Source organism: Pongo abelii, chromosome 20, assembly GCF_028885655.2.
Source record: "Pongo abelii isolate AG06213 chromosome 20, NHGRI_mPonAbe1-v2.0_pri, whole genome shotgun sequence".
In the NCBI taxonomy this organism is placed as follows: domain Eukaryota; kingdom Metazoa; phylum Chordata; class Mammalia; order Primates; family Hominidae; genus Pongo; species Pongo abelii.
Window position 1 is genome coordinate 35,706,727 of NC_072005.2, and position 17,867 is coordinate 35,724,593.

Genomic DNA, 17,867 nt, shown 5'->3' on the forward strand with positions numbered 1-17,867 from the left:
GAAAAAGGCACATTGAAGGACTTGGAATCCAAATTAATTCAACCAGAATTTGTAGGTACTTGTCATCTTCAAAGCATTGGGTTTGGGTCACGTGTGGGCCCCAGGAGGTCCTGGATAAGGGTAGAGGGTGGTGAGGCACGGGCTGTGAAATCCACCATGAGACAGAGTGGGGTTAGCTCTTTATGGGGGGTGTGAAGGGTCGGGGAGGGGATTGGGAGTGGCTGTGTGGAAGAACTGTTCTAAGTTTTCTGGGGTGACATTAAAGTAAAGTTCTAGTGACCAAACTTCTCACCTGGCTGTGCCTCCATAAGTAGAGGGCAGGGCTGGTCATGTTGTCTGAGTCTTCCTCCCAGCATCCCCCCTTTGTCCCCAAGGATAGATGCTATGCTGGAGGCCTGCAACTTGTTCATTCATTCATCCATTCATTTGTTCCCTCATTTGATTATTTATTTATTTGCTTGTTCCTCTATTCAGTCACTCAGTAAGTGTTCATCAAGTGCCTCCCCTGTGCCTGGCTCTGTGTTGGGTGCTGGGGGGACCCTGGTGAAGCTGATGGTCACAGTGTGGCCCTCATGGGGTTTTGGACAGGTATACAAACAAACGCAGCCTAATGTAGAAGACACTGTTCGGGGTGAGGCCAAGATACCGTGGAGATAGACGGAAGGGCTCTGGACCTGGACCTGACACATCAGGGAGGGCTTCCTGGAAGAAGTGGTATTTAATTTATCCCAAGATTACTAGGCACAGGGGCAAGGAGGGATTGCAGAGAGGAGTTCCCAACAGGGGAAATGATATGCACAAAAGGATACCAAGTTGCCCCTCTCTGCTCCCTGAGAAAAGGGAGTCCTTTTTCTTTCACCCAGGCTGGAGTGCAGTGGTGCAATCTCAGCTCACTGCAATCTCCACCTCCCCAGTTCAAGCGATTCTCCTGCCTCAGCCTCCTGAGTAGCTGGGACTACAGGCATGCGCCACCATGCCTGGATAATTTTCTGTATTTTCAGTAGAAATGGGGTTTCACCATATTGGCCAGGCTGGTCTCAAACTCCTAATCTCAAGTGATCCACCTGCCTTGGCCTCCCAAAGAGCTGGGATTACTGGCATGAGCCACCTCGCCTGCCCATTGGGAGTCCTTTTTCAAAACGCTAATAGGTTGAAGCAAGATGAACTGGAGGGTTCTCCATCCTCAAGTCACACTTTATTTCCCCTTCTTTCCTGATCATGGTTCGAAATTGGTCTTTGTCCCTGGAATCCATCTATGGCAGCAACACTCCCATATCTGATACAGCAGCCCCCAGCAGCCCTGGTTCCATGAGCTGGGCCACCTGCAGCCGGCTCCCCCAGAACCTGCATTGAGGGGGTCAGAGTCAGTCTTCCCTCCTCTCCCAGGAGGCCAGCCCGGCAGAGGCCGGGCCAGTCTGGTGACCTATGCAGGAGCTAGGGATGCTAAACTGGGGACCTCAAGGGCCAAAAAGGAACAAGGGCCCAGCCCAGCCCTGGCCAGCCTCCATCTGTTAGCCTCAGCCCAGAAATTGCAGGCAGCAGGGGGACCCGATGGAGTGCCTGGGTTTTCTACTCAGTAATGATCGTGCTTACTTACCGGATGATGTGTATCTGAGCTTATGTCTTCGACAGGTGCCCCTGTGGACGAATCTCCCTGGGCCGACTTCTATAAATATTTCAAAATCAAGCCCCCTTTGATCACTCCTGCGTATGTGCATTTTACATTATATTTAGTTTTGCACAGAATCAAATCTGAGGCCTCTGTGAAATGAAAATAAACTGTTCAACACGATATCATAGTCCACAAGTGCTCAAATGTAAACGGCTTTAATCAGGGGTAAAGGAGCGGGGAGGTGTAGCCTGATGTCTATTCCCTGGCTGCTGCTGCCCCAGGGAGGGGTCCTCCGGAGGCCAGGGCCTCTGGTTCCCAGGGCAGGGGCTGTGCGCTGAGGCTGGTGCAGGGAGCCAAGGCGGGTTAATAGGGGATTAAATATCTAACTTCCTGCCATGACCAAGTCTGCTTTAAAAAGGGAGCAAGAAAGCCAGCGAGAGGAGAGTAATCAATACACTCCTGACAACTGCTGATATCTTTTTCAGTTTTGCATTATTATGTTAAAGATATACCGTTCATTAAAAGCATATATATATATATATATATATACACACACACACACACACACACACACACGCACAGAGAGAGAGAGTCAGAGAGAGAGAGAGAGAGAGAGAGAGTTCTTGTTGCTTTCCTTGGTGGGGTGGACACAGTTCAGATAAAAATCCATTACAGAGAATTAGGGGGCTATCTCCTTCTCAAATCATCCCATCTGGGTGAAGTGGGAACCCCACTTCGTGGCCTAGGTGCTGGGGTGTGAGGGCTGAGTTGCCATTCCCAAACTGCAGTCCATGGGTATGACACGGTGGGCAACCTCCCCTCTCCTGCATGGTGACTGATCATAAGCTTAGAGGACCAGGGGGCTTGGAGGACTTTCCATAGGGTGGGATTCTCTATGAGCTACAGACAGGAGGCTGGTAACCCACCTACTCTCACCAAGCTTCCATTCTGAGGAAGCAGGATCACCTCCAGCCCGGGTCAAATCCAGGAAGGCTTCCTGGAGCACGTGAAGCCAGGATGAAGCATGGAGGATGGAGTTGGGCTCACAGCTATGGTGAGGTGGGGCTGGGCTGCTGGGAGATGTGGGGAAAGTTTCTGCTTCTACTTTTTCACCATTAAAAAGAAGGCAAGGGGAGACCAATGCCTTTTTCCAAACCCTACACTCTTCTTTCTCATGCACGGGGAGCCCTCACCACTGCAAGAGCTTTGACCTTCTGATGTTTGGTTTGTGGTCCAGGAGTTTATTTTCATCCTTTACTGGTTTACCATCTTCTCTGACTCACATTGGATAGAACACTGCCTTTTCTAGCTGCGCATAGACAGAAGATGTGTACAGTTTTGAAGCTGTTCTATTGTAAGTCTTCTGGAGACAAGACCATGCCACCCCTATAGTTGGTGGCTGCCCTAGTGGAAGCTCTGTTGGGCTGACTGGATAGTCTTAGGACCTCAGCCGTTGGCATCTTTTTTATAGGAACCTGGTAGAAGGATGGATGAGGCTCTCCCTGGCAATGTGAGGCATGCATGTTATGTTCTTCCTCTGTTAAGAGCTTCTTGAGCCGCTGTTTTGCCCAAATATAAACTCCATTCTGCTCAGATTGACTTTCAAGTCTGCACCAGCCCATGCCTATGCCCTATCTCCTCTCTGTCCCCAAAGCATTCCAAGCTCCATATACATTTTGTACATGCTGGTCCCTCAGGCACATGGTAGAGGCCTACTTCTCCTCTCTACCTGGTGACCTCCTCAAGGCTCAGCCAAGGCCTGTCTCCACAACTGCCTTCCTTCCCTTCTCTCTCCTGCACTCCCATCCCACTGTGCCCAGCATGCTGAAGCTCTCCCCATTTCAGCAGGTGACCCAAGCTTCATGTGTCCATCCATCTTTCCCCTGCTTCCCCAAGTCAGCTTTTAAAGGCAAGGGTCTGGTCTTGCTTATAGATCTCTAGATGTACCCATGTCTTGCCACATGTAGGCATTACAAAATGTTATCAAAAGATGCCAGTCCCACTATATAGATCCTCTGATAAGACTGACAACATGAGCATTTGTTTGCTTGTCTGTTTGATTTTGAGACAGAGTTCCTCTCTTGTTGCCCAGGCTGGAGTGCAATGGCGCGATCTCTGTTCACCACAACCTCCGCCTCCTGGGTTCAAGCGATTCTCCTGCTTCAGCCTCCCGAGTAGCTGGGATTACAGGCATGTGCCACCACACCTGGCTAATTTTGTGTTTTTAGTAGAGATGGGGTTACTCCATGTTGGTCAGGCTGGTCTCGAACTCCTGACCTCAGGTGATCTGCCTGCGTTGGCCTCCCAAAGTGCTGGGATTACAGGTGTGAGCCACCATGCCTGGCCAACAGGAGCATTTTTATTAACCACCTTTACATGCCTTGGTCATGTCCTTCCCCTCTCAGCATGTCCTCTGCTACCAGATTAAGGGGGCTTCTGGATCTAAAAAGCTATGCTAACTGCTGCGGTCAGCATCTAAGAAGCGTTACTGCACAGGTAGAAAATGCCTCATATTCTCTCCCACAACCCCCTGTGCCCTCTCAAAATCCCTTGAAGTGAATAGGACAGCCTATCAGTCTGTTAGAGAGATAAAGAAACTGAGGCTCTGGCAGGGGACCAAGGTCACACTGATGCTAGTGGGAGACCAGGCAATTGGATTCATGTCAATGGAACTTCAGATGTCATTCTCCTTCCATTACTTCAGTCTATTTGGGGGAATAAGCCACCTGACTCTACAGGAGAATGTGGAATAATGTATCAGCCCTTCTATATATTAAGAACACAGAAGAGTCTAAAGATGATTTTTAGGGGGTGACCCTCTGGTCTACCAGTCAGTGAGTAACAGACCTGCTACATTTCTCCATCTGCAGTGCCTGCCATGTCTGCCCCACTTGATTTCACACCTGGCATATGTCTTTGTGTGTCCTCTGTTCCTTGGCCTCCTCAGAGCTTGCCCATGGCTGTGGCTTCCTTCTTTCCAGGCATTTCCCAAATGACTGAGCTGGCTTCCGACTGTCGTTATCCAGCCCAACAAGAATAAATGTGTTGCAAAAGGCCAGCCTGGCCACTGGCATGTCTTCATGACTTAAGTTTCTGAGCCCCTGTTTCCTCATCTTTTGTATTGGAATAACATAGCACCGATCATCTAAGGTTGTATAAGGCTAACATGAGATAATGACTGTGATGTACCTAGCAGTGTTGGCAGGTGGTATTTTGATGGAGAGGAGGAAGATGATGAAGATGAGGATCTTGTTAATGTACATAGTGATGGTGGTGGCCATGACAGTGATGATGGTGGTGATTTTGATGATAATGATGATGATGGTGATGGTGATGACGATGATGATGATGGTGACGGTGATGATGGTGGTGATGGTGGTGATGGTAATGATAGTGATGATGATGGTGATAATGATGATGATGGTGATGGTAGTGATGATGCTGCTGATGATGGTGATGGTGCTGATGCTGATGATGGTGATGATGATGGTGATGATGGTGGTGATGATGGTGGTGATGATGATGCTGATGATGGTGATAATGATGATGGTGATGATATTGGTGATGATGATCATGGTGATGATGGTGATGATGGTGGTGATGCTGATGCTGATGATGGTAATAACGATGATGGTGATGCTGGTGATGATGGTGATGGTGGTGATGCTGATGCTGATGATGGTGATGATGATGGTGCTGGTGGTGATGATGATGCTGATGATGGTGATAATGCTGGTGATGATGATGATCATGATGGTGTGATGATGATGGTGATGGTGGTGACGATGATGCTGATGATGATGGTGATGCTGATGTTGCTGCTGCTGCCGATGATGGTGATGATGGTGATGATGATGGTGATGATGGTGATAGTGATGATGATGGTGATAATGGTGGTAATGATGGTGATGATGATGGTGATGATAATGGTGATGGTGATGATGATGATAGTGATGGTGGTGATGCTGATGCTGGTGATGGTGGTGATGATGATGATGATGGTGTGATGATGATGCTGTTGATGGCGATGATGATGGTGATGCTAGTGATGATGTTGGTGAGGATGATGGTGATGGTAGTGATGCTGCTGCTGCTGCTGCTGATGATGATGGTGATGACAGTGATCATTATGGTGATGATGATGGTGATAGTGATGATGATGGTGATAATGGTGGTAATGATGGTGATGGTGATGGTGATGATGGTGATGATGATGTTGATGATGGTGATGCTCTTGCTGCTGCTGCTGAGGGTTGTTGCTTTTTATTGAGAGGACAGTCCATAGTCTTAACAACTACCCCATGTGAACTTGTCTTCATTCCATCCCCAGCACCTACTTGCCTGGCTTTGTGGGGTATGGGCAGAAGGTGACCCAGGGATCCAGACCAGAAGTCTTCTCTACTCTGAGAAGATGACAGGAGAAACCCTTTGTGGCCATTTTTCTTTTCCATCTGATGTTGTTGTGCTTATTATCTGTCTTCATTTCTGGGCTGCAGTTTCAGCAGAGACTCTAAAAGCCACAGTGATGGAAGCTCTTTGCCTTTGAGAATTTTTTTTTCACCATACCCAAACCGAAAATGGTCACGTCTTTGAGAATTTTGAAGTCATCCAAAGTTTCCAGGGAGAAGACACTCAAATTCTTTTCCCAAATTCTCCAACTCTTGTCCTACCAGCATGGAAGCTGCCTGGGGCTCCATGGGACCACATACTAAGCCAGCCCAGCCAAATCCTGCTCGCTACTCAAGGCAGTGAGGGCCTTGACTTTGGCCAATGTTCCATCCCCAAGGGGACACTTGGGAATTTGACTACAGTCTGCAACTTGACTCTGTTGGTTACACAGTTGTCATTCTCCACAGCCTGATTTGAATATGGTATTTTTGTTCATAAATTCAGCAAGGATTTAACTATTTCTGGCCCCGTCTCATGGCATTGTCTACACATCAGTCAAAATGGAACAGGTCACCCGCGCTGCCCTCTTGTTCATCTATTAATCATCTGGCAAATAAACCACTCAGTATCCTGCCCACCCCGGTAATGTTTGTGATGTAATTTGTTTGGATGCCCAAATGTCACCAGTGTTGATTGTAAGAGATCAAAAAAAAAAAATGCACTTGCTCAGCATAGCAAGCTCTAGGCCAAAATGTAAGCATGAAATCTCTGGTTTATTTTTGTAATAATGTTTACAGCTGTTTAATGACCCTGAAAATGTTCAGTAGTCTGGTGTTCTGTATTTCAGAACAGGAGTGTATTATGCTTATAACAACCTTAGTTAAACAGTTTGAGCTACAACAATTGGAAAAATAGTATTTAATAGGAAGCCATTGTATTCTAGGTGAAATTGTCTTAATTACTGTTTACTGTCAGCATAAGAAAGCAAGGTGGGCTTCAGGGACAGACTGAGGGTCACGTGAGCCTCCAGGAATGGGGTCTGCCTGTTACTAGAAGTGCATGTTATGAGAAGATTTTGAGTAAAATCCACAATGGTGTTTGGAAACCCCCTTGCTGTGAACCCGAGTCCTAGACCCTGCAGAGTAACTTGGAGGTCAGGGACTCCTACAAGGCTCCCGAGGTAGCAGTTTCACCCACGTCGATGAAAAAGGGAATATATTTAGTTGTGCTTGGCTAGACAACAATACTTGATTTTTTAAAATCCAGTGCAAATTGTTATTTTGAAAGCATTTTATTTTCCAATGATTCTTTTTCATGGTATAAGGAAAAAGCTCTTTCATACAACTTACTGGCAAGATCTATATTTTTTTGGACTATTCATAAGATTACTTTTTTTTTCTGTGCTAGCAAAATGAAACTGTGTTTTTGTGTAAAATTTATTTAGACTTGTAGCAGCTGGCATCTCTGGTGTCCTGATAGTTTTAAATTTCATTTTGAGTGAAAGATACAATTAGGTTCTCTATTGGAAGAGTTAAGTGAAAACTTTTGTCATTGATATCACAGGAAATGGTCTTGAAGGCAGAAATGCAAAATCAAAATAACCATTAGTACCATCAAAGGCAGCTGAATGGCTCACGGTACCTGCAATGATGGCAGTGATGAGACAGAATGTATTTTGATAATCAGTGCACCCAATGGTGGGTTTCATTTGCTGAGTGTGAAATTGCATTGTTCAAGAAGAAAACCTGTAATGTTTGGAAGCCTTCACCCGGGGCCCCTGCCTGTGTTTAGAGGTGCAGTACAGGGGTTCCCACACTGTGGTGAAGAATCCCGTGGCCACCGAGAGCCTAGTTTAGTTCTTCATCAATATTGACTGTCGAGTTGAGTCCCCAAGGTGCCCCACCATGACCCTGTGCTCAGAAAAGGTCAGGGCTGGGGGGGATGTTGCCATGTTTCTATGTTGGGGGGATGATGCTGCAAACACAAGAGTTTACAGTGGCCTTTAACTGTCCAGCTTCGGTAAGGACATTTGGCTGCCTTTGCAGAGTTAGGTAAATTATGCATTCATTTCTTCCTTCCATCAATCAACCAGAGTTTATTGATCCTCTTCCTTATAGGTTTCAGGCTGCGGCAATGAACTGAAGGCCAGGGGCAAGCTGTTCTCACTGTTTAGTAGTTTGTTTGCTTGCTTTTAATTGTGCTAAGGGTTTTTCTGCCCAGGTGAGCTGGTTCGATGAGTTCTTGCGGAGGTTATTCAAAGTCCTGGCTGCCCAGTTGCCTTAAGCCCAGGATCATGGCCTGCCCTCTGCTGGCCCCTGGCTTTCTTTTTTAAAATTTTAGACTCGGGGGTACATGTGTATGTTTGATAAGTTACATGGGTATATTGCATAATGCTGGGGATTGGGCCTATAGTGCACCCATCACCCAAATAGCAAACATTGTACCCTATAGGTAATTTTATCATCCCTCCCTCCCCTCTCTCCCTCCCCACTTTTGGAGTCCCCAGGGTCTATTATCTCCATCTTTATGTCCATGTATACCCATTATTGAGATTAGCTCAACATGGATTAAAGACTTAAAAATAAGATGTGAAATTATAAAAAAAATCCTAGAAACACCTATAAAAATCTCTTCTGGACATCAGTCCAGGTGAATAATTTGTGACTTCAGCTCCGGGGTCACTCAGTGCTGAGTGAAGGGTCAGTGGGGCATGTAGGCTAAAGTGCTCTGGCAGCAGGGTTGGGGGTGGGCTGTGGCAGGAGGCCCCTCCAGGGATATTCCCTATGGGGCCTGTAAGGGAGCAGCATGGTCTGAAAGGGAAGGCTCACTCCCTGGTGGGCTGGGAAAAGGGGTAATAAGACCTTCCAGCAGGTCTTTTATTTGAAATTTAAAAAAAATTGTCTTTTAAATTATTTTTGTTTTTTGAGACAAGGTCTCACTCCCATCGCCCAGGCTGAAGTGCAGTGGTATGGATCATAGCTCACTGCAGCCTCGACTTCCCCAGGCTCAAGTGATCCTCCCACCTCAGCCTCCCACGTAGCTGGGACTACAAGCACACATCACCATGCCTGGCTAATTATTTTATATTTTTAGTAGAGATGGGGCTTTGCCATGTTGCTTAGGGTGATCTCAAACTCCTGGGGATCAGCCTCCAAAAGTGCTGGGATTACAGGTGTGAGCCGCTGCATCCGGTCCCTTCCAACAGGTCTTATCGTTTGCAGTCAGCTCCACTTCCTCCAGCCCCATGAGCTCTTATGTCTGCAGCTGGATTCAATCCTTCAACAGTGGGATAAATGATGCCTTAGATTCCCAGTGTAGGCATTTGTATACATTTCTAGAGGGCTATCAGGTAGGGACTCCCCACCCTTCCCTCAACACAGACATAATTAATGCACACACACGCACACACACACACACCCTTAGACACCAAAGCTGCGATGGTTTCTCTTTTCCCCAGCTTTGCATTCAGTCTCGAAGGGACCTTTCATTGCTCCCCTGTTACTTGTGGACGCTCACTCACACTGGCCCCTTAGATGAACAGGCCCTCGAGGGCAGGTATGTGGAAGGTCCCTGGCAAATATTGACTGAATGGCTAAGGTAAGGAATAAACGCATTCTGGATGGGTGAAGTGTCAAGGCTGGAGAAATTGGGGCCGACCCAGGTTTTGTGAGTCCCAGGCCGGGCCTGGGGCCAGCTTGTCCTGCCTCGGCTGTTTTGGCGCAGAGACAGCACACCAATTACCCCATACTCTTTCCAGGAACTTGTGCTTCCCTTTCTTGCTCTAAGTCGAGCAGCAGGCATCAGTTATGACTGCCCCATTGCAGCGGCCTCGGCTGCACCTGCTCGAGAAATCACAGAGGATTCTAAGCTGACTGTCATGGTCCTTTCTCCCAGTAAGGCTCTGCGCAGGCTTCTCCCAGCTTATTCAAGGGCTGGGGAACAGTATCCTGGAAGCATCTCCTAGGGAGCTGGCCAGCTCCTCTGAAATCCTGGGGTCTCCCATGGGCAGTGGCGGTCAGTTAAGTTCTAAAGGGAACCATTGCTGTGTCTCCTAGTATTCAGCAATTGGGCCATCAGGGGTGGTCCAAGCCTGGGGTGATAACCATGGACACCTAGACTGGGAGAGTTAGGGGTGTGGACAGCTTTTCCTTTCGTTTCTTTCTTTTTTTTTTTTTTTTTTTGACAGAGTCTGGCTCTTGCCCAGGCTGGAGTGCAATGGCGTGATCTCAGCTCACTGCAACCTCCACTTCCCAGGTTCCAGTGATTCTCCTGCCTCAGCCTCCTGAGTAGCTGGGATTACAGGCGCCCACCACCACACCCAGCTAATTTTTGTATTTTTAGTAGAGACGAAGTTTCAACATGTTGTTCAGGCTGATCGCGAGCTCCTGACTTCAAGTGATCCGCCCACCTCAGTCTCCCAAAGTGCTGGGATTACAGGCATAAGCCACCATGGCTGGCCAGAGGTGGCTTTCTCTTGGTGGTTTCTGAAACTTCAGCTTCTCAGTGGTAGCCAGGGACCCTTCCACCTCTGTCCGATTCTGATCGTAGGTGCTCTTGGACTTGTGCGAAGGCCGAGGTTAGGTCACATGACTGATTGTAGGTGCTCTTGGATTAGTAGGAAGGCTGAGGTTAGGTCACATGACTGATTTTAGGTGCTCTGGACTTGTGCAAAGGCCGAGGTTAGGCCACAGGAAGTTGAGGTTAGAGTGAGTCTCTATTCACTCATTCATCCATTCACTCAGGACATACTGAACCTAAGATAAGCCAGCTCTGCCTTAGGACCCAAGGCTTCATCCTTGACCAAGACAGACATATCCTCTGCCTTCACGGGAATGAAGCATGTCTGTAAAAGGACCAGTGACAAAACGTTGCCCCCATGGTAAATGCTATGTAGAAGAAAGTAACATGTTGGGACAGAGAGGGGCTGGGGTGTCAGCCTCAGACAGGGTGGGCACAGAGGGCTTTTGTGAGAAAGGATGTGTGAGCTCAGACCCACAAGAATAAGAACAGAGCCAACTATGAAAAGAGCTGGGGCAGCATGCATGTTCTAGAACATTCTATCCTCAGCTGAGGATCTAGCAAAGGCATTTAAAGACCTTAAAGAGGTTACTAATCTTTGTTAACTCTGGCCAGGATAGATAGGTGATAGATAGATAGATAGATAGATAGACAGACAGACAGATAGATAGATTTGAACAAAATAAAAGAATTCCATACTCAAACCAAACCCGAAAACTCTCACATTCCTTATTTGACGAGTAGAGCTTTCACTTGCATAGCATGAATGGTGGTGGTGTTGGGGGACATGGTCTTCAACTCCATGCCCCTCATCCAAGCTGATTTGCAGTCTCGCCGCATTGCACATTCAGCCTTCTTTCCCTCCTGCTGAATTGGCGTCAGCTCATCAGCAGCAACCTGAAAATAGCCCATCTTCCTGGATTCATGTCTTCTGAGCTGGCCAACTGGGCAGCCTTTGGAAGTGGGCCAGCCCTGTTGGCCTTGGACTTTCCAAACTTCCATGGAGCTGTTGGGTGGAATTCTGAGCAATCCTGTGTGGCTTCAGAGTCATGATCCCTGTTGGCTCAGAAGAGGAGCCATTGCAGCTGTATGGGGCTTGAAGGTGGAGAGAGGGTGCCAGACAGGGCCCTGGGGCCACCAGTCTCTGCCTGGAGCCTCCAGTAACCTCTGTACACTGTGCCTGCTCCTCCCTGCTGGATAGTGGGTGTCATGAGTCCTGGGGCTGGTGGGTCTTGTCCACCATCATGTCTCCAGTGGCAAGGCTAGGGGCTGGCACATGGAAGGATCTCGGTAAGTTTGTTGAATGAATGCAGCAACCTCCATGGGATATTAGCTTTTTTCTGACCAACCTCCAAAATGGGCCCGCGTGTTTTAAAAAAATTTGAGTGTAGACTGCCCCCAGAAACAAAAAGGAAAGATGACAAGCTGGAAGCTTTCTCCCATGCACCTTTACGCTTTGCACAGTTGTGCATATCTTTCATTCGTGGACGTAGTTGGCCCAGCACCACCACTGTAATCCCTCTGCCTCGTGGAAATAAACATTCATGGCTCTTTCTTCCCTTCCCTTGCAAGATAGACTCACCACCCCACTCCTCCTGCCAAGGAAGTCAGGTCTCCCATTGGAGACCCTCCATGCCATGCAGTCTCCTGGCGGGAGGCCCAGCAAGCAGGAGACCCTGCCGAGGCTGCCTGTGCTTCCTCCACAGTTGAGCTCTGTCCCCATAGGTCTCCCTGGTTAATCACTTAGCCCAGAAATCAGTTCTGGCTGGGGTTAAGCACAGCTCCTGGACCACCTGGCTGCCCAACACATCTAAACAATGGGATGCAAGAGGAGAGGTGTGTGCAAAGATGATTCCAATGGCAGGAAACAAATTTGGACTCCTTCAGGTGGGAGACATAGCTGGAAATAGGAGGATCCCAGGCAGGGGTTCATTGCCTTGCAAAGTTGAGTTCCCCACGTGCTCCAATGTGGAAGGGGCTGTTTCCTCTGTCCTCCCTGAAACCATCTGGCTTTAGCCATTCTGCACAGGCTGGAGAGGGAGCAGAGAGGACTATTAAAGACAATCATGCAGACCAGCTTTGAACGATAGTGTTTAACAAACAACTCTGAGTTCTAATTTTCTGCAAAACACATACTGCAGGTACAATTTGTACTCATTATTGTATATTGGGAAAGTTATTAAAAACACTCAAACTTGGTTGAGACTTCCTATGGCATCATTCCTGGATTTTAATGGGTTTTTATCTAGTTCTATAAAGGATCTCTTTAAACCCAATCAAAGTCCCTGCTTTGGATATCTTGCCATTAAAGGATGGGAAGAGCCCCATTATAAGGTATTGGTGTTTCCTTTGACCCAAATTTGAACAGCTTCAACAATCTGCTAAGATTCTGTCAGGAGATAATTTATACTTCTTTTGATGGGCACAGTTACCAAATGACAAAATAACAGTGTTTCGTAACATAAGGGTTAAATCTTAATCTCTGAGGTTTGCAAAGCCGCTACTCGCAGTCTCCTTAAAATTTAATATACCTCGTTAATGCTTCCTTGCAAACACTGAAGGATTTTTATGATTATAATCATGTGTTACAGCACCTAGTACTGTTTCTAAGCAGCATACTAATCAGCTTAATGAGATATTACTGCACTTTTTGTTGACTAAAGCAAAATCCCTTTTATTGTTCTAAAGCCTGTCCTTTACTTTATTTTTTCCCAAAACATTATCTTGTTTTATTATGTACCAGTAAATATCATGCCATTGAGTTTTTTTTTTTTTTTGGCCAAATCATAAAATGATCTCTTTCATCTCAGACTGGTGAATGTACTGAATATAGTAAACGGAAACAGAAGTTCCAAGTGGGTTTATTTGGTCTCACAGGGAAAGTCATTCTGCTCTCAGGCAGACTTTGGACGGAACCAACAGGTACAGGTGCGACAATGGGGCAACGGAGAAAAAGTTTCACACGTAGACCCTTGATTTGTTATTAGGTGTTGAAAGTGGTAAAACATTAATAATTTAAAGGTGAATGAATAATTGCAGTCTGTAAATAGAAAATACAAGGAAGACGATCTGTCGCCAAAACAAATTGGAGGAGCAATGCCATATTGCATAATTGGCATTTAATAATTCATTTTTTTATTATTGTTTTTGACTAGAATTCCTTAGCATGATTATGTGTAGGTAAGGCATGAAATGCAAATTCCCTGCCCGCCAATGCTGTTGATTCATGGCGCCACAGCCGCACCTGGCACGGATCTGAACTCTGCCTCTCTTTTCAGGGATGGAAGAAGCGAGCCTGTGCCTTGGAGTGTCTTCGGCGGAGCCGGAAGCTGAGCCCCACCTGAGCGGCCCCGTCCTCAACGGCCAGTATGCCATGAGTCAGAAGCTGCACCAGATCACCTCCCAGCTCAGCCATGCCTTCCCCGAGCTCCATCCCCGGCCCAACCCCGAGGAGAAGCCCCCCGCATCCCTGGAGGAGAAGGCCCACGTGCCCATGAGCGGCCAGCCCATGGGCAGTCAGATGGCGCTCCTGGCCAACCAGCTGGGCCGGGAGGTGGACACCAGCCTCAACGGGAGGGTGGACCTGCAGCAGTTCCTCAACGGGCAGAACCTGGGCATCATGTCCCAGATGAGCGACATCGAGGACGACGCCCGCAAGAACCGCAAGTACCCGTGCCCGCTCTGCGGCAAGCGCTTCCGCTTCAACAGCATCCTCTCCCTGCACATGCGCACGCACACGGGCGAGAAGCCCTTCAAGTGCCCGTACTGCGACCACAGGGCGGCGCAGAAGGGGAACCTCAAGATTCACCTGCGGACCCACAAGCTGGGCAACCTGGGCAAGGGGCGTGGGCGTGTGCGCGAGGAGAACCGCCTGCTGCACGAGCTGGAGGAGCGCGCCATCCTGCGGGACAAGCAGCTGAAAGGCAGCCTGCTGCAGCCCCGGCCGGACCTGAAGCCCCCGCCGCACGCCCAGCAAGCCCCGCTGGCCGCCTGCACCCTGGCCCTGCAGGCCAACCACAGCGTGCCCGACGTGGCCCACCCGGTGCCCTCGCCCAAGCCGGCCAGCGTGCAGGAGGACGCGGTGGCCCCGGCGGCGGGCTTCCGCTGTACCTTCTGCAAGGGCAAGTTCAAGAAGCGCGAGGAGCTGGACCGCCACATCCGCATCTTGCACAAGCCCTACAAGTGCACGCTGTGCGACTTCGCGGCTTCGCAGGAGGAGGAGCTCATCAGCCACGTGGAGAAGGCACACATCACCGCCGAGTCGGCCCAGGGCCAGGGCCCCAACGGCGGTGGCGAGCAGTCGGCCAACGAGTTCCGCTGCGAGGTGTGCGGCCAGGTGTTCAGCCAGGCGTGGTTCCTCAAGGGCCACATGCGCAAGCACAAAGACTCCTTTGAGCACTGCTGCCAGATCTGCGGCCGGCGCTTCAAGGAGCCCTGGTTCCTCAAGAACCACATGAAGGTCCACCTCAACAAGCTGTCGGTGAAGAACAAGTCCCCCAGCGACCCCGAGGTGCCTGTGCCCATGGGCGGCATGTCCCAGGAGGCCCACGCCAACCTGTACTCCAGGTACCTCTCCTGCCTGCAGAGCGGCTTCATGGCCCCGGACAAAGCCAGCCTGAGCGAGCCCAGCCAGCTCTATGGCAAAGGCGAGCTGCCCATGAAGGAGAAGGACGCGCTGGGGAAGCTGCTGTCTCCCATCTCCAGCATGGCCCACGGCGTCCCGGAGGGGGACAAGCACTCCCTCCTGGGATGCCTCAACCTTGTGCCGCCGCTGAAATCCAGCTGCATCGAGCGGCTGCAGGCGGCTGCCAAGGCTGCGGAGATGGACCCGGTGAACAGCTACCAGGCTTGGCAGCTCATGGCCAGGGGCATGGCCATGGAACATGGCTTCTTGTCTAAAGAGCATCCGCTGCAACGCAACCACGAAGACACTTTGGCAAACGCCGGGGTTCTGTTTGATAAGGAGAAGCGGGAGTACGTGTTAGTGGGAGCAGATGGCTCCAAGCAGAAAATGCCTGCTGATTTGGTTCACAGCACTAAAGTGGGCAGCCAGAGAGACCTGCCAAGTAAGCTCGACCCTTTAGAAAGCAGTCGGGATTTTTTGTCACACGGGCTGAACCAGACTCTCGAGTATAACCTGCAGGGTCCTGGGAACATGAAGGAGAAGCCCACCGAGTGCCCCGACTGCGGCCGGGTGTTCCGCACCTACCACCAGGTGGTCGTGCACTCCCGTGTCCACAAGCGGGACCGCAAGGGCGAGGAGGATGGGCTGCACGTGGGCCTGGATGAGCGGCGTGGCTCGGGCAGTGACCAGGAGTCCCAGTCGGTGAGCCGCTCCACCACGCCGGGCTCCTCCAACGTCACCGAGGAGAGCGGGGTCGGAGGCGGCCTCTCCCAGACCGGGAGTGCCCAGGAGGACAGCCCGCACCCCTCCTCGCCATCCTCCTCAGGTAGGTTAGCTGAGAAGCGGGGAGAAGCAGCTTGTACAGCAGCCCTGCCCAGGGCTGCCTGGTTCTGCTCCCAGGCCTCCGGTCCGTTCCAAGGCCAGTGGGTCTTGGTTGAGGACATGGGTGGGTTGGACACTGTGCCATGCCTTTCTTTCCCTCCCTGACTGGAGGGAAAGGGCCATCCTTTCACCTCTTAGGCCTTCCCTTGAACACTGGCTACCAAGAAAGTAAGTTGAGGCCGGGTGTGGTGGCTCACGCCTGTAATCCCAGCACTTTGGGCACCCGAGGCGGGTGGATCACTTGAGGCCAGGGGTTCGGGGCCAGCCTGGCCAACATGGAGAAACCCCATCTCTACTAAAAATCCAAAAATTAGGCAAATGTGGTGATGCATGCCTGTAATCCTAGCTATTCGGGAGGCTAAGGCAGGACAATCGCTTGAGCCTGGGGGGGGGGAGGCTGCAGTGAGCCAAGATCACACCACTGCATTCCAGCCTGAGTGACAGAGTGAGACACTGTCTCAAAAAAAAAAAAAAAAAAAAAAAAAAAAAGAAAGAAAGAAAAAAGAAAGTTGTGCGGGAGATGGCCAGGTGGTACATTTTTCAGTTGGCATAATCTACCTTTTTCTTGCAATTGTCCAACCCCATTTCATGGCCTGACGCTGTCGGCCATCGTCTCATCTCTGGAACTCAGGAGCTGGCATTCTGCTTTATCCCTGGATGTGAATGTGTAAGTTCCAAACTTCGCCATCTTTCTTTCCCCCTTAGCCTATTCCCATAATTCTCTCATGTAGGCACCATAGTCTCCCTCCCCAAGCCAAACCTATCTTCTGGCCCCTTCCAAAATTACAACGTGGCTCACCTGCCAGATCCGTGTGACCTAAAGAGCCCCACCACTTTCCTCTGATGGTTTGGAAAAGTACAGGCATTTGAAACACAGACGCATGACTGTTATGTCTTAAATTGTACTGTGTTACACGGGCGATACAGCTTTGGGATCTAAAATAGCAAAGCAGAAAATCTGTCATCAAAATGTCTGTGAAATTATGAAGCTTCCTGGCCCAGTTAAAAAAAAAAAAAAAACCAAAACAACAACAACAACAACAAAAAAACACGCTAGCCTCAGACGGCTAAATTAAAATCACCACCTAACAGCAGGTAAGGTGTTGCCTTCATCCATATTTCTAAAGACCCTTACTAATGGGTAGTAAATTGAAAGTTATATCTCTAGCCCTTTATAAAGAAAGCACCTCGCTAATACTGTAATCATTCTGCAGCCTAACAACAGAGGAAATCATGCCATAACAAATACCCTGTTACTAATGGCAACATTGATTTCTGCAATCAGCCATTAAGTCTAGAAAATGAAAGACAGTTTGAGGCACCTCGAGGCACTGCCTTGCCCACTGTTAAAGACGTAGCAACACACTGTTGAGGGTCATTTTTTAAAAGTTTTTTCTTCTTTCTTGATACCCCCCTCACTCTTTGGTTTAGATACCTATTTCGATCTTGGAGGCAATTCACTGCTGCACTTATTAAGTAGATGCCAGTTTTAGCTTTGCTGTTATAGTCTTGCTTAAGCATACTCTTCTTCTAGGACAAAATTAGTATTAAAATAAAGTGGGACTCTGCCGGCTTATTACAAACCAGTAAAGAATTGTTAAGACACATAAATCTGGTCTGCACATTCCAGAGATTCCGATAGCACTTAATGCCGCTGCTTAAATACCCATGAAACACACTGTCTACTCCTGGAGTCCTAGACTTGTTTGGGATTTATTACTGATGAGATGCTTAGGAAGTGTCTAACCAGCAGCATGAGTGCCAAGGAGGCGTGAGGTCACACTACCTGGAGCGACTGTCACATGGAACATACTAAGATTCAAGGGAAGGGTTTTCACCATG

The 17,867-nt window shown here is 49.0% G+C and overlaps 1 protein-coding gene across 18 annotated transcripts in view; it reads left to right on the forward strand.

Moving 5' to 3' along the window:
- ZNF536 (zinc finger protein 536) overlaps nt 1–17,867 on the forward strand; it is a 492,422-nt gene that overhangs the window by 206,008 nt on the left and 268,547 nt on the right. For all 18 annotated transcript variants that reach the window (XM_054538819.2, XM_054538823.2, XM_054538833.2 and 15 more), the window contains one exon: nt 13,798–15,969. In XM_054538819.2, the coding sequence (XP_054394794.2) occupies nt 13,800–15,969 (2,170 nt within the window). In that variant the 5' untranslated portion in view covers nt 13,798–13,799. The remainder of the gene's footprint in view (nt 1–13,797; nt 15,970–17,867) is intronic.